A 17,841-nucleotide genomic window follows, 5' to 3' on the forward strand; every position below is an offset into this window, starting at 1 on the left:
GTGTGACATGTGTGCCATACCATATGTGTACATTACTCTAACCATTGTGCTGGGCATAGTATTCCCCATTCTCAAGCCAGGCAAATGAAAGGAGCCCCAAACTCCTTTTAGGGTTAATGGGACTTTCACATAATCGTAAGGAATTAAAGAACCACCTCTCAGTGAGGATATCTATGAGAAAGATTATCGCAGAAATAATATCCTTTCAGGTCACATTTCCCAATCAAGGTTAGAAGGTGGATTACAATTCTAGATATTTAGCATCTAAAGTCAAGCAGAATCTTATGGGTTCATGATGTTATGTGTTCTTATGTGTTATATAAAGTGCAACATAAATGTGGCAGCCATAACATTATTTTTATATGTATATTTCCTCTTTTTTTGTGTGTGTGATAAAAGTCTGACAATGATTGAGCCAACTTTTAGAGAAAGCTGGAGCCCTTATCGGAAAGAATGCAGCTGGTAGTTGTGTTAATCAAGGCCTTTCTTTTTAAAAAAGCATTATGTCAATTCATGTCAAAGTCCATTTGTAGTTATATAGCCTGAGATTTAACAAGGGCCTAGTCATATAGAATGGAAATCTTCTTCCTTTGAGGCATTTGAATGTGCCTGACAGATTTGTGACAGGTGGAAGTAAACCAGAGGTGAAAAGCAGAACCAATATTCATTTCCACACCCCAGGCACTAGTAGGCACTTATTTCACTTTCACCCAATTCTGTGAGGTAGGCTGCATTTTGAAGACATGAAAAGTAAGGTACAGAAAGGAGAAATAATTTGCCCCAGAGATCACTTGGTTCAGTATAGTTTGGACTGAAAATAAATCTGCCAAACTCCAAAGACTGACCTTTTCTCACTACAAATGCTGCTTACTCTATATTCAAAATCTTTTCTATAAGAAAATAGAGATTGAGGGCTCAGAAGGAGATGGTGCCATCTCCTTTAGCCTCATGTCCTGCTGAAGGTGTCTGGGTATTTGACATACTGTAGGTCCAATCAATCAAAAATGTGCAAATACTTTAATATTTGCAAGCAGGTATTTTACTTTAAACTGCAGCCATTTAAAGGGCCACAGTGCCAAGCATCTATCTCTTGACAATTTTCCCCAGAATAAAATAAAATAAAATTTAAGCAGAAGTAAAGTGACCCAAGGATGCATTTAGCTAGGGTGGACTCTGAAGGGCATCAAACGTTTTCTACCCCTAAGTCCTCCTCATCATTTATTCTTCTTTTCAACATAAAGCTGAGTTCCACGTATTACTGGCTGTAGCTGAGGACATTTCAATAATACACTCTGAGTTGTTTTTGTTGTCGTTGTTAGCAAGAGAAATTGCTGCGGAATTGTAAATCCTTACAAAAAGACTTTTGTACACTCATCACATGAATAAACAAACAAGTCATTTTTAAAAATGTTCCGTTGCCACACTGCAGTGAACAGACATACCACAGAAGGACCAATTTATGGCTAGAAGGAAAAATTACACTCTTCAAAGCATCCCCTTTGGTGGCAGTCATGATCATTAGTGAACATAATATCTGTTAAAACGCAGTAAATGCCTATTTTCAAACAGAATGGACTGGCATGCAAAGGAGGTGTCATCACATTCAAACATCCTCAGGCTCCCCAGAGAATCATTATGGTCTGTCATTTTAACTCATTTCCTTCTTTATTTTTCCTCTTTTTCTTCCCTGCTGAATATTATCATCTAAAATAAAATTAAGTACTAATAGTAAATGTGCATAGCAATCACTTCAGAAAGGCAAAACAATCAGACTCAAGAGGTTATATAAAAATATCGTTTCTCATAATAAAGATTGAGAACCCAGATGGAATTGTGAGAGAGTTTCAAGAGGATTATAGTAACTGAAGCTGCTGTTTAGGTAACTAATTAGTGGAGCCATCAATGAATAAAATCTTAATAATTTAACAAGAGTATCCTGTCCAATCTGTACTCTAGCTCTCTTTTCAAGTCCCTTCTTCCTAGCTCTAAGATCTCTAGTTAAAAACAACAACAACAACAACAACAACAACAACAATAACAACGACAATAATAACTGCATCAAGATGGGAAATAACTGTTCTCTCTCTCTTTTCTTCGTTTGGTAAAATAGCACAAAAAGGCAATATGATACATGGAAAATTTCAGAGTCTACCCGACATGGAGAATAATGTTAGTCAATGAATATTTAATAATAAAAATATCATGGATTGTTTATTTGAGACTTGAATCTTCAGTGAGAATGAATCTAATAAGATTATATGATATTTTAAATATTATAAATTAAAGATGGTCCCTGGAATAAATAATTATATTAAGTAAACTTGTGCTATAACATGGCTGGTAATTAAGGGAGGTTTTATTCATATGTTCCAAAACTAAGTATTCAATATTTTTAAGTTGGTATTGGCATTCTATTCGTAATACGAATTATTCTTTTTTAAGACAAACCAAGTTAAGGCTATTATTTAAGTTCTTGGCAACAAAGAAGAACAAGGATTATAACCAGAACTTTTGAATTTACTTTGTTATCTACAGAACTCTCTGAACCACTCAAGCTAAATGATAAAGAAAAGGTGTCCTTTGAAATGCACTTTTTCAACAAAACAGAATGCCCAAGAGGTGATTCTCCAGTTAACATAGCTTCTATCATTCCATTTTCAATCCTAGAGCCATAAGGAGGCAGAGTTTAGCTGATCTTGGTTGAAAGTGGTGATATTTCAAATTGACCGGGTCTCCCTAACCAAAGACATCTGTAAATGATGAGTTCTTAGTCTTGGAAAAAGAGTGAGCAATTAAATTTGTTCCAGTGAACTGGAAGCATTAGAGGGTATGTGCCTATGGAGGAAAGCATGGGGTACTGAGGTCAATGCAAGGGGGAAATGAACATAGATTTCAGGGAACATCAAAAGAATAAAAGCTCGCCTGTGCTAATGCTCTAAGGAAGAGAACAAAACTATTCTCAGGTGGCTGACAAAAGCAATTTATTCTAAGCCAGAAGAGTGAAGAATTACAAACATTGGTGTTAAGGACCCTAGAAAACTCATTAAATATCCTAATTTTATAGATGAGAACACACTGGCCTCAAGAGATTAGAAGACACATGAGATCACATTAGGGGCTGGAAGATGACCTAAATGTATTGATTCTCTTGAACCTCATGGTCATCACCAGTTCTATTATAAATGAGACACTTCTTTATTATGTATGAGTTCATTAGAGTCAAGTAAGAATAATCTGTGCTAGGTACAGCAAATAGTTTCTATCTACATGCAGTTTACTCTGCAGTATACAATGCAGAAAATTAAATTTGCAATTATAGTACAGAATGACAAGAACTATTTAATGACTTTTGCTCAAGCAAGGTCACCCATCCCAAACTTGTAGGGTCAGCAAAAGTGTCTCAGGAGATCTAATATCTAAACTGGCTCCTTGAGGGAGTAGAGTTTACCTAAGGGAAGAGAGGAGTAACTGACTAGCTGACACACACGATTGGGGCAAAAGGAAACTGTCATAGTTGAAGGGAAAGGAATTCGGTGTGGTTGGAACACTGAGTGCCTGGGGGGATGTGGTGAGAGATGAGGTGGGAAAGGGGAGAAAGGCTCACCAAATCCTGAAGGGCTTTATGTCTAGTCGAGGATTTGGAATTTTTCTCAAGGTAATGGATGACAAAGGATTTTAAAGCAAGAAAGTATAAAGATAAATTGGATCTATCTACATTTTAGAAAGAACGCTATGATAGTGCTCTGAGTGGAAAAAAAAAAAGTTGATGTGGGGTGGGTAAGTACAGAAAAAATCAAAGCTGTTAGTAGGCTATTGCAGTAACCCAGTAGATACTGCAATAGATAACCCAGCATCTAATGCAGTATCTTAAGGTAGATGAAAGAGGAGATTGTGTTTGAGAGATTCAGGCTATAGAATTAAAATACTTGATAATAAATGGATATAAATAGGTGTGGGTTGTTAAGGAAAGAAAAAGTCAAAAATTAGTCTGAAGTTTCTGGCCAAACACCTCCTGACATGGGAGATATGACACATCATCCCTCAGTTAAATACTTAGGGACCATTTTACTGACAATAGAAATTCAAGACAGGTCTGTATTTGCTCCTCATGTGGAATTCTAGGAACATGTCAAAGACTCTGAATTTTACAGTAAATCCTTTCCAAACTGCTGTAACCTGGTTGTGCTTCATTGGGGAAATCATAAATCTCTGATAAGACTTTCTCAAGGAAAAAGAACCTGCCTAACAGGCCCCCTACATGTCAAGGCCCTCTTGGCCTCCCCACATTTCCTGGTGGATTATGGGTGAGGGAAGGGGAATAGGTTTAGTAGCCTATGCCCTACTCAGGCAGCATTAATGGTGATTTCTTCTATTTTCTAGTAGAAGTTGGTTAATCCAAAGGAAGCAGATTCAGGGTTGCTAAATAAGGGGAATTAAACTCAGAGTGAAAGATTTCCTGTCTCTCTATGGATCATCTCAAGGACCCTAAAGTTTTCCAGTTCAAAGCTGGAGGAACAAAATGAAGCATATACTTTATGGCTGTGGTTTGTCTCAATCCCCACCTAGGACGTGACTCAGGTACTCACCCCTTCGCCGCCATTTTCACCTGTGTTGGCGAGCATTTCCTGTAGGGCTCTGACAGAGAGGGACTGTTCCAGCACAAAATTGCAGACGCAGAGATCTGGAGGAACATACTGTGGAAATAAAACCAGAATGAGGATACCTACTCAGACAGTTGGGGGTCAGTCACGCAATAACATCTCGAGGACAAAGAGCCTATGAATCAAAGTGACAGTTGGATGAATGAATGGAATGAATAAGATTATAAAAGATAGAATTCTCTTATTCAAGTTAAGATGGGTTTCAAGCTGGATTCTAAAAGGTGAGGAGAAGAAAACCCCCAAGTTGCAAGGGTATAGTGACCACGATGCCAGGATCAATTGGAGTGAGGGCTAGTGGCACATATAGAGAACACACATATAGCCTTGCTGAAGAACAGGAAGGGTAGGCTGATCTATACCAATGTCTCTGTGGGATCAAATGAAGAAAGCCACTGGGATTTCATCACCAATAATTAGAAAAAGGTCAATGAACAGACCAGAATGTGACTCCAGACAATAGTGACCAGAACAGAAAATCCATTTACTTGTTAACAAAAATGTGGATACCACAGCATAAAAAGAGGCAATAGAGAGGATTTAGAACTATATGCAGTTCTGAACAAAAAAATGTTCAGAACTATAAGAATTGATGACCCCTACAATAATCATTCTAATATATTATGTGCTCAGGTAATATCGTGATATCCATGCCCATTCTGGAGCATTCTTCAACAGTTAAAGACAGCCTTCTCTGCATAGTGACAAGAAATAGCTAATGCTCGCTGAGGACTTCCCCTGCCAGTCACTGTTCTAAGTGCTTTGCATGTGTTAATTTATTTAATCCTCACAACCTCCCTATAAGGGATAATTAACATTCCCGCAGAAGAAACTAAGACCCAGAGAAGTTAAGTCAGGTCACCTGCCAAATGTCATGGTTGAGTTTCAATTGTAGGCAGTCTGTCTCCAAAGTCCATATACTTAAATCTACACTGTTTCTGCTGCTGATGAAAATATTAAAGATATTTTCCACAATTAAAATATTTTTAATTAGCAAACATTTAAGTATTACATTTATGTAAAACATAGTTGTTGGTACTGAGAAAGACACAAAGACACACAAAAGAAAATCACTGTTCCCCAGGAGTTTACAATCCAATTTCACCATACACTATTTTCTGTGGGAATACAGCTTGTAATCATCTTGCATACCAAGCCTTTGCTTCCTACGTGATATTGGCAGAACATTGATAACAGGAGAATAACAGGAATGAGGGACAGAAGCCAGCAACAGCTGTGTCTAACACTGAGCTAGGTAAAGCTGTTTCCATGGAGCTCCAATTTAAAAGCTGAAGCAAGCCTGCTACTAAGGCACAGATAACCTGACATCGACATCCTCGTTTTTAAAGTACAGACGCTGGAATTGGCAATCTTGAAACTTGCTTTAATTTTCAAGTATTTGTATCATCCCCCTCTCCAACTTCCATACCCTCCAAAGTAAAATGATGTCCCACTTGCTGGACCTGCCTACTATTTCCCTTTATTAATGTTTTAAGACACCCTCAAAGCCAGGAACAGATAATCCTATCCTGGAGGCTACTGGCTTACATTTTAAGTACTTTGCTACTTAAATAACTTTTCTATTCAGGGTCTCTACAGTCAGAAATTTTAAAACCTAGTCCTCCTAGAATTTTGGTATTACAGGAAATTGCCCAATTCTCTTTATGAAAGTGATGTAACCAAGGAGAAATTGTAACACAAGGAGACAACAGCCTTTATTTTCCACATTTCTTGCTTTGTTTTCAAAGTCTGCAGGTAATTAACTCATCTGTACAGGACTTGGCTGAGCAGACAGCTGGTAATGCAGAGCAAAGCTTCACATCCAGGAAGTGTTTTTAGGGCACATATAGCATCATTAAAAGCAGCATACAATAATACAATAAAGCATTTCCCTAAAGACCTTATGTCATAGACAGATATCATACGACTGTCTCCCAGAACATAATGCCACCTCAGAAGATTTTACAAAGGTGTTTCCCACTACCGCTTAGTCTACCTGGATCTCACATCACCAGAATAGGAAGCAAAAAAAAGCCTGGGTCTGAGTGTTTCCTCTTCTTCCTCCACTTCACTAGAGCATGTGATTTAGAGATTTTCTATTCAGGAATATCTGCAGTTATGAATTTAAAGAGTGCTTTTTTGGCTAAGCAAATGATCTCAACGTTCATGCTCACTTTTTTTTAAGAACCCTGTTTAGTCTCTTCTCTTTACGACAAAAACTTTCACAGCTCCAAGTGCTTGAGATCCGGCCCTTAACAAGATCGTGTGATCCTAAGTCAGCTTTCATTCCTCCCTGTGCCTGGTTTGCTTGGTCAGAAGACAGGCGATCTCCCAACACTGCCCTCATCCACCCTGATGGAGGAGCACTGATGTTGCGGACACCAAGCATGCTCCAATCATATTTTTCTTTTCTCTCCAGAGTCTCAATGTGGTTATGATTTAATGACTAGTATGAATGGGTATACTTAACCAGGGGGATAGTGAGCCTGAGGAGGAAGCATCTCACATGGGAGCACTGGTTTATACACTTTCCTTAGAGTTTAGTTTTTCTACCTCTAGAGTGCGGTCTCTGCCGAGACTCTCTGTGCTTGGGGATGATGTCACATCACCCCAATAGCATGCAGAACTACATGTGGGCAGTGGCAAGGGAGGAAACAGGGTAACAAGAATAACTGATGAAAAACAAAAAGCAACTAGCAACTTGTGACATGAGTGGAGTGCAGAGCACGGAGCCATCTGACCTGCTACACCAGCTGCCATCCTTAATTAAACTCCACACCAACCTGAGCTGCCCCCTCCACATTCCCCAAGAATGATCAAAGGCCACTCCTCCATCAAAGCTAATTTGTTTGCAGTGTGAGAGTCCCCCAGGAGGCCAGCTCATTGTCTCCCGAGCTGCAGAGCCTGTGCCTCAGTCACTCTGCCTGGAAGGCATGGGGCAAGTGTTTCACAATTCTCAGCACGGAGAGAAGGGCTCTGTTGACATCTGTTCTGAAATAGCTCCTCATCACTCTCCCCAGCCCTGTCCATAGCTTAGAGAAACACCACACTTCCAAATGTCCTACAGAAAACCTTGAAAAGCCAGGGCCCTGGACAGGCCAGGAATTAGGCATTCATTTAGCCTAACTATATAAAAAAGTGGAAGGAAAGGCCTATGGAACCTCCATGTTCCATAAATATACATAACACCTTCCTTACTGCAATGAAATTATTTTTCTGGGAGTTACTAAATCCAAGATAATGGGAATCTGATACTCCTATTACTAGATTTATTTAGCACTTTTCTACTAGCACCTCAGAATAAGCGCTCAGTACAGTGCTTATCAAGCCTTCAGGGAAAAGGAGAGTTAATAACAAGAAGGGGGACTGACTTCTCCCTATTACACTGTCAACTACAGTATACAGTTCTCTATGCAGCATAGTCTGTTTCAATAGATTGTGGGTATCTTGAAAAATCTATGTCTTAGTCTACTTTTGGTATCCCTAATACATAGAACAGCAAGTGCTCAACTCAAGTCTTCTTGAGATAATTCTCTGTGTCCCAGAAGACTATCAGAAAATATGTAGCTGATGGTGGCTGTGGTTGCAGGCAAACTGCATTGAGCACTCGCTTGCCTGTCTGAGTCCCTTCCCTAAGTCTCCTGCTTATGATTCAAAAGACCTTTCTTCTCTCAATATCATGGGTCTCCTCCCACTTCTGTTAATTCACCTGGGTCTTGCCCAACCATGCCTCAACAATATACCCTGTAAGTGCATCAATGGTTTTGAATTAAAAGCAATGGAGGGCTGTGTTCGCTTTGGTAGCACATATACTAAAAGCAATATAGGGTACATTGGTTACGAGTGAACACTCTGAGCATTTATCTGTTAAACTGCTTATTAGCTGAATGATATTAGGCATGTAGCTTAGTTTCTCTTTGCCTCAGTTTCTTTATGTGTAAAATAAAGATTTAATAGTAGAAACTTCTTAAACTAGATTTTTATGTTTAAAGAGCTTAAAACAGAGTCCAGTGCATAGGAAATACTCACAAATGTCAGCTTTTATCCTACACAGAGCAGTGAAATGAAAATGTCAATAACTCATTTAAATGTTCACTTAAGAGTTCTAGTATTTTTCAAGTTCTTATTTTGTTTTTGGAAGTGTTTTTAGAGCGCATATTGCATCATTAAAAGTAGCATACTATAATATGATAAAACATTTCCCTAAAGACCATGTGCCATAGACATACATCATACAACTAAGGCAAAATCCCTGCCTTCAAGGTTGTGTGGTCTAGTGGAGTGTTGAGGAAGCAAATGGACAATTTCAAAAGTATGATTCAAAACATCCAGAGGTGAGTAAGAAGGCATGTAAAGAAACACACAGAGTTGAAAATGACTGGGGTAGAGGGAGGGGTAAGGAAGCAAGCAAAAGGAGGTGAGAAGTGAGGCTGAGGAAGAAGTAGATGTTCAACTAAGAAGGATCTCAAGTCCTCTTGTCGAGGAGCTTGGACTTTATCTTCAGAGGAGTGGGACTCCATTAAAGGAAGTTATGCAGGACAAGATACAACTAAATTTGCATCTTTGAAAGATCGCTGCAGGTCCAATGTGAAGGGGGCTAAACCAAGGCAAAGAAACAAATCAGGTTATTACAATACACTGATTATGAGGTGATAATGGAATAAATTAAAGTAATGGCAGTGAAAATGAAGATAAGGGAATAAATTTAAAATATATTGAGAAGTTCAGAGAAATAAGACCTGGTGATTAACTGGACATGGGAAATAACGAGGTAGCAGTGGAAGATTACCAGTGTTTCTGCTGGATAGGAAAGAGTTCAAAAAGGATAGCATTCAACAAGAATGAGCGGCACCAAGTTTCAGAAGGACCAGAGAGAGAGTAATTATGCTTGGCAAATTATCCACTGGATTCTCCCCTTAGGACCAACAGAATGATAATGGGAGAGCAGAGAAGTCTCTGTGACTATGTATGGGTATCTCTGCAGATGTCAACAAGGTAGGCTCACCTGGGAGAAGAGAAAGAATCTGAGAGAATGACACATTCTCCACAAAAGGAGAATTCCTGGAGACCTAGCTACCAACCTCAACCCAATTAACCTCACTTTTATTTCCATGTCCATCAATCACTCAGAGAGTATTTAGAGAGCATAACAATATGCATTCAATATCATGCTAGCTGCTGTGGGGAACAAAAGAAAAAAGTAAGACATGTTTCCTATTCTTTAAGGGATATTTAACCTATTTGAAGAGACAGATCTACTGCACAAGACTTTACAAAACAATGCAAAAGAATATATTCAGTGCTAAAGTGAGGGGTATGAGTTATAGTCCTGAAGGACCCAGAGCCCTCTCAATTCTTCTGTGATTAGGAGAGGCCAGACCAGGCTGGAGCTCAGCATCAAGAGGGTTTATGTGGGCAAGGAGTTTCTGGCACAGAGCAGGAACTCAGATTTTTGTTTAATGAATGAACAAGACAGAAGAGTTACCCTTTCCATTTTCTTGTGTGTAGTCTTTCCTCTTGTTTAAAATTGCATTCGTTTAAACATCATTTTAAAGCTATGAGCTTTATAAAATCTCTTTCCTTACTTTTTTTTTTGCTTTTTCACCCAACTCCCCAAAGAAAAAGGTCAAGTATTAGTAGTATTATGAATCGGTAAAGAGAGTGAGCAAAGGAAAGAGAAAGTAGAGGGTCACTCCTGCTTACCAATTTTTCTATCTATATCTCCCACTCCAGCCCCAGGACCGACGAATGACATTGATGCTGCATCATACTTATGGGTTGATAGGTTTACATGAACTCAGCCCTACTGCCATGGTAAACTGCAGTGTCCTACCTGCAAGGTGAAGTAATTTCCAATGTTAATCAACTGGAGAGAAGGAGCAACTATAAGAACAGAGGCCAGAACTAAGGAAGCAGAGCTGAAGTAGCTGAGAAAAGCGTATCTCACATCCTTGGGTCCACATTATGGAGATTCAACATAGCCCCTGGGGTGTTCTTGGGCAGTAGATGTTACAAAAGTACCCAACTAGTGACAGGTCTGAAGTTAGGAAATAAGGGACCTGGGTAGGTCATTCTTTCCTCCTGAGTTCAATGTAAACAGCAATAGGAACAGTGAGCATGTTAATTATATAAGAATCAGAAAATTTAAGCCAGAATGTTGGAACACATTGACCTTCCATGTTTACTTTTCTGGTGCTATTCTCTAGTGTTTAATTTAAAATATATATATTTTTGGAAGTTCTAGCCTGTTTTGGTTGGATTACGTAAAGTGAGGAAAAAAATTTGATCTACATGTATGCCAAAATATTAAAGAGAGCAAAGAGCTCCCCAAGGCCAACAAGAAAACAGGGGTCATCAAAGAGGAGAACCATAAGACAGCAGCGAAACTCAGGGGGCAAAGCTGGGGTTCCTTGACCAGCCAGCTCTCACCAACAGGACGCCTCTATTCAGGAACAAGCCCTGAAACTTCTGAGTTTTATTAAGGAAGACAGTATTCAACTGGCCTGCCTCCATGCTCTATTCATGCTGCTGAGACTGCCTAGTCAGGGAATGAACATGGCTGGTGTTCATTCTCACGGCTCTAAATTTCAAGTTGAGTGTAAAAAGGGAGTCTATTTCTCCAAGGACACTATGTCTGCTGGTAACAGGCAGAGCTGGACTCAGTCTCCAGCAGCCTGGTATCTACACGCACTGTGTTTGTTCCATTTCACTACACTGTTCCAACAGGACTGATAACCATCTCCCTATGATGATTCAGTGTAGTGCCCCTCAAACTAGGGATGAGAAGTCTTCCCAAGCCCTTTGGAGCAGAAAATCATTCTCTCCTCTAGAAAATGTTCCAGATCAACAAGGCCCTCTTAGATATAGTGTGGTGTTGGCTTAGATATAGCGTGTTGATTCCATGGGATGGACTCGGGAGAGCTGAAGATGGGACATGTAATTTACATTTCAGGAGCTTTAAGACATTATCTCATCTACCTACAGCAGACATGAGCTCATTTACAAACTTGCTATCTATAATTGATAACACATAATTATTTGTATTGTATTTATACTTCAAGGACTGAGGAAGTCATTAACCAAATCTCATCCCAACCTGGTTTTATTTAAGTATTTACACAGTTAAATGTTTTTTTAAAGCTACCATTGTCACTTCTGTTAAGTTGTTGCTAGATTATAATAAAGAAAGTTATTAGTAAATGTTTAAATCTGAAGCTGTTGCCCAGTTCCAAATTTCTACGAAAATAGATGATGGCCTTTACAACCATTTTAGAGGTGGGTCGACTGAGATACAAAAGGAGTAGGTAAAACTTATATGTGCAAGTGGAGAATCTAGAATTCATGTATACATTTTAAGTGTATGTATTTACCTTTCTATATAATTGTACCAGGCATTACACTAAATGCTTTATAAATATTATCTCTTTTAACTGTTACTTCAACCCTCTTAGGGAAGAGATTATAGCCATTCTATAGGTGAGGAAACAGAAAGGTAAACACTTCTCCACTATCATATGCTGCAAAGAGCATTTAAAGAGAGCAAGCTCAAATTTGAATTTCAAACTCAAGTCTTTCTGACCCATAGTGTGTCAACATCCCTAAAGAGAAGTTTGCTATCCCTGTACCAAGACTGCAGAATTCTAATCCCACGAGGTGTCTTCCTCTCCCAACTTTTTAAGAAAAACTCAAGGACTTTATATTAGGTTCTTGAGTATTTCAGAAAGGGTTCTCTATTTTGGAATGGTTACTGGGACCATAAAGACTGCAGACTGAAGTCAGTGGGACTGTCAGGGCTCAAGAGCTTTATAAAAATTGAGATTTATAACAGCCAAGATCACTTCTATCTTTTCCCAAATTTCTAAAATCTGAGGTTAACTTACTATGTAAGCTTTCTCTTCCAAAAGGCAATTCAGCTCTGGACACAATGGGGCAAGTTTCCACCAAAGGCATCCATATGGAGATTTTAAACATGTGCATATCCACATTTTAAATATTTTGAAGGAAATGACTTTGCCTATCTGTGTTAAGAGCTATTATCATGGAACATGGTTAAATTGTTTACAGCCTTGACTCAGATTTTTTATTTTTTAATATTTTGCTATGCTAAAGGACAGAAGGTCTTTCTGAAAATATATACAGAAACTATTCAAAACAGTTGAGTTCCAATTTTTGCTTGGACTTTGCTAACAAAAGCCATTATGTGTAAACAGTAAGGTACACAAATTTAAACTTATAGTTGGAAAACATACTTTTTTGGAAGGAGAGGAAGATGCCAATATCTTTTAAAAGAATGAAGTCAAGAAGGTGTCTTCTGATGTCTGAGGAATCAAACACAGGAATGTGATACTCAGGATCAAACAGTCTCTAGGTGATTCTTCATTCTGGAATGAGTGAGCTACCTTGGGAGAACCTACAGCTGTGAAAAATCACTCTCACAGTGCAAGACTTACTAAGCAGAAACACTCAAAACCATGAACAGAGCAATTACGGTGTCTGATGCCATGCTGGCCTGAGGTTTTACTCCAAGACAAGTGTCAGCATTCAGAACGAAAGGGATGAAAGGAGTTGATTATGCACAAGGAAAATGGAGAAGGTTATCAAGTTATAGAAAGGTGTTGCTATTTAAAAAAAAAATAAAATGCTTCTACTAGGGAAGTAACTATCTACTTAAGAACATTTGCTGAAACCTTTTCTATATATAAGCAAGGGAGGTACAAATGCCACCTAGAAGCAGGAAATCCAAATTGCAGGACAAACATCCTTTGATAAAAGTCTTGCTGAGGAATGCCAACCCAAAGTGAAAAAGAACTAAAACACCTACAATCACTATTTCTTTGCTCCACTCCTGAATGCCTGCACATTGGCTGTTTGACACTGCTCATCAGATCCATTACAATCTAGCGTCTCCTAGGGAGAATGTTTATTAATTCAAGTGAGAGCAACATCTGCAACATCAATTATCCTTTTAATGAATTTTAGAGATTACTCACAAGAGGTAATAGGAATATAAGCTTGTTCTGAAGCATTAATGCAGAAACGTGGTAGGCTCAAGAATCCCCTGGGTAAGACTGCTAACATTTCAAATTCCTGGGACCCTTTGCCACATGTACGTAAAAAGAATATCCCAGGTGATTCTAAACAAGATGTCTCTGACCCCTCTTTGAGATACATTGTAGAGCAACTGGATCAAACAAACATGGAAAATCAGGAGAGTCACGAATTCCCACTTAGATCTTTTGCTAAAGAGTTCATCAAAATATATTTAAGAACATCTTCCAAATGAGTAACCCAATAATTTGAAATGCTCATGATTATTATTTTTATGATCTTGCCTGATATAGCCCCAATCAAAAATAATGCTGAGGTGCTCTGGACACCTATTTACCATACATCAGCTATTTCTGGCAAATTAAAAATGTTACCAACGGCCTGGAAAAAATTAGTGTTATGAAGTTTGCGTTCTTTAAAATAAGGAAGGGGCAGCCAAAAAATCAGTGACAAAATGCCGGGCAGCTGGCTTGTCAAACTGCCTGCTGGGAAAAAGCATAACTGATGGGCTGGATGGTTGATTTGGTTCTGGATTGAGCCACACTTTTCTCCCTGCTTGGCATGGTCAACAAAGGTGCCGAAAGGTGGAAACTTGGAACACTTGCACCTGGAAAAACAAGCTGTATGAAGGATCAGCAAATAATACTTATCATTTATGGGCAGAAAAAAAACTGAAACCGTGACTCTTTTTATGATCCTAAAAATATGGCCATACATAAAACTCTAGCTTAATGAGCAGCACAGGTAATACAAGCTCAGTGGATAAGTAATGGGACCCCAAAATTCCCAAGTTTCAATGGGAGCTGCCGTGAGAAACTATAAAGTTGTTATTCTTGAAGAGCTTGTATGTCAGAAAAATAGCAGAGATCAGGAAAGAGGAAAGGCAGCATGTCAGAAAGGCGGTGAGACCAGCATGCACGTTCCATGTTCCCTCCATAGGTTGGGATACAGCATGAGCCAGAGGAACAGCGGAGGGTACAGGATGGTGGAGTTAGAAGCAGGTATGATGCAGAGCAGAAACATCAAGAGGTGTGGTAAAAGCTAAAGCTAGTGTCAATCTAAGTTTATGTTTTAGTCTTAAGCTTGGTTTATTTCAGTTTTGGTCAAAGGAACACTGACCCACATGTACCTCCCATATATGCCATTCATTCTATTTCACTTACTCTCTCCTCTCTTTTCGCTGATGATGTGGCTGTTAGAAAATTTTGAAACCATGGTGAGGCTCTTCTGTATTACCAAGGCAGTTGTACCCAGCAGCTGCGGGATGAGAGAATGTGTGACTCTTGGCCTTTTCATTGCATAACAGGAAGGGGAAGATTGAGGAAAGCATTATTAGGCACCCACGAGAGCTGAGATAATGCCAAGCTGGAACTGAAGGCTGACAGAGAAAACAGAGACACTGAGTGCCCAAAGGCAGAGCTGTCCCTTTAGGTGCAACTGTCATCAGAACACTTATTTGGGAAAAATCTCCAGTGTACTGGGTCCTCCTTGACTTAGCACCAGTTCTGTGAGGCTTAGGAACTCAGGATTTGAAGTGGGCACAAAGCTCAGAGCGACAAAGGGCAAAGGCAATAGCTTGGCTTCCCAAAGGTTTGAGTTTCTTCCCAATGCCTCCTTCCTACTCTCATTCTGAATCAAAATGCTATTGTTGAAATGCAGTTTTTATTTTTTTGCTTACTATATGGAATTTTTGCTTTGATAGAAATAAACATATCACTATAAACTAAATTCTGGATTTTAAAAAAGTTTGGCAGGAATATATGAATAGATGTTCATAAAATTTGCAATTTTAAAAGTCTTCGTGGAAATAAATCACAGTTATTTTTCTCCAATATGGAAAAAAAATCCTCCTATAGCTTCATAGAGAACTAAACCCCATTCTGCCTCAGAGTGTTTGAGCTAAACTCCTACCACCAGATGTTTACATCTGCAAAGATTAGTACTACATGCAAGGATTAGTATTACATGTCCCCATTTGCAAGCAGGCCTGTAGTACTTATCACAGATATTTTAAATATGTACTTAAAGTAGAGACTTAGCATTTTCAGTCAAGATCTAGGTGAGTCAAAAACATTCACTCAGCAATAAGCACTGCTTTGGTGGAGTGGTCAAAGAGAGACCTACCACCTCCTGAGGGTAAGCGTCCCCAGCAACATTACCCTTACCAGGAAACATTCGAACTATGTAGGATGGCCAATCATCAAAACGCTAGCTGACCTGTGGAGAGCTGTTGGATTCCATTCTCTTCAAACCTTCCCCCTCATATAGGGCATGAACCAGTGCCAATCAACACAAGGAAACCATCAGGAGACAGTCTCTTCTACTTGAACTCAACCCATCACTTGACATCTAGTGAAGCTAGCCAGGAAACACCATGACAAATACTGCCTCTGCCCAACCATCCAAGTTCACATGAGTAGGCCTTCACTTGAACTCCTTTCGTCAGCTCTGCTACGGAACCCATGTTATTGGGGCTCCTCATCACAATGAGGACAGAAAATAGTGTTGCGGGACAGATTATGACCTTTTCTTTCTCCTCCTCTCCTGGATAACCAGGAGTTACCTCTACTACATAACGGCTGAGTTAATGAAACACCATGAGAAAGAATGAACACATCGATAGAAACCGAGGGGGCAATGACAACCCTCAAAAAGGAAAGTCCTTGCTCATAGCAAAGTCTGTTAGATCCCACGAAGACAAATGCTTCAAATTAGCCAGTTGCTCTCCAGTGGCATTTGTCCTTATGTTCTCAGTGAACAGGATGGAGATGAAAACTATGTTTGGTTTCCCATTAAATTTTGGGAAAGAAGCAAGGTCATTCATTACTATAGCAATTGAAAACTTTCCATAGCAAGCTGTGTGAAGTCAAAGCTGTAGCTTTGTTTCATTTTGTGATAATTTCTGCACATGTAAGCTGGCTAACTACTTTGTCATTACTTAGTCAAACAAGGAAACAGGTGTGTAAGGCCAATTACTAGAAATCCAGCCCTGCCACAATTTCTGCAAGTACGGTCTGAGGACCACCTGCATAAGAATCATGCAGGAGTTTGTTTCAAAAAATGAAAGCGGATTTCTGGCTCCACCCAAGACAAAGATGAGGACTGAAGGATATGCTAACTGGAGTTTGAGAATCATTGTCCTTCTGGAGAAGCTCGCTGCCTTTCCTCCCGCTCCCCTTCCCATACTAGCCAGGCTTTCTTTAAAGATAAAGCATTCTTGACATAATTTACCTGGGAAATCAGATAGTGAGCAAAACCTCAGTGCTCAGTTTTCAACTTGACAGGTGATCAGAGGAGGTTTTAGAAACTTTTTCGTGAACAGCAAAATGTTCTCATTTTTCTTGGTTATATTTTTCACACAAAAAAGTAATACTCTTTAGCTGTTTACTAGAGGTTTTGCTGAATAATAAAAATAGGCCTTCTGTGTTCACTGAGTCTCAGAGCTTGAATTAAATTCTAAAAACTTTCCTTATCTTTAGGTAAAAGAGGTGAAGGTGTCTGAACCTAGATTCCATAGCTTATCAGGGTAATAATTCAAATCTCAAATCTTAAGTGATTGCTCTTGGGATGGAAGAGGCAGGGTAGAGATCAATTATTCCACCCTCTGTGCTTTGAGGCAGTAGTGCTTCTGAACACATGACAATCTGTTCTATTTTGAAGTAGAAATATCTTGACACACACGGTGAAGTGCTAAAGTAGGACTTGAGACAAAAATCCTTGATGAAAGTGCTCCAATAAGAATGGACTATTAGGTCAGGGTTTTTGTTTTGTTTTTAATTTTGTCAACTGCTCCATGGCTAAAGAACAGCTTCATGAGAGAGGCCTACAAACATCTTTCTTGTACTAGTTGTCGTCATCTTCTGACAGTTTTGAATAAAGCTAAGCTGAATTTAAGTGGAATGGAAGAAAGATGATTTGAAAACATCATAAAAGACAAAGCAGCTAAATCCTGCATCAGGAACGCTTTGCCATCTTTCTCTGAAATAGTTTGGATGTGAAAAACAAATTAGTCTTCCATAGTGTTTTGAATTATTTAAAATCACCTATTTGCTGCATGTCAAAAAATTAAGAGCAGACAAGAAATTGTTTATGAATGCTTCATAAATTGTTCCAGTTCATCTCATTTGTTCAGGTT

General features: G+C 39.1%; 1 protein-coding gene across 1 annotated transcript in view; it reads right to left on the minus strand.

Moving 5' to 3' along the window:
- Positions 1-17,841, minus strand: part of RYR3 (ryanodine receptor 3) — a 464,873-nt gene that overhangs the window by 289,924 nt on the left and 157,108 nt on the right. Inside the window, exon 3 of the mRNA XM_016160800.2 lies at positions 4,587-4,694. Coding sequence (XP_016016286.2) covers positions 4,587-4,694 — 108 coding nt within the window. The remainder of the gene's footprint in view (positions 1-4,586; positions 4,695-17,841) is intronic.

The sequence above is a fragment of the Rousettus aegyptiacus genome, unplaced genomic scaffold (genome assembly GCF_014176215.1).
Source record: "Rousettus aegyptiacus isolate mRouAeg1 unplaced genomic scaffold, mRouAeg1.p scaffold_m13_p_3, whole genome shotgun sequence".
Taxonomy (NCBI): Eukaryota; Metazoa; Chordata; class Mammalia; order Chiroptera; family Pteropodidae; genus Rousettus; species Rousettus aegyptiacus.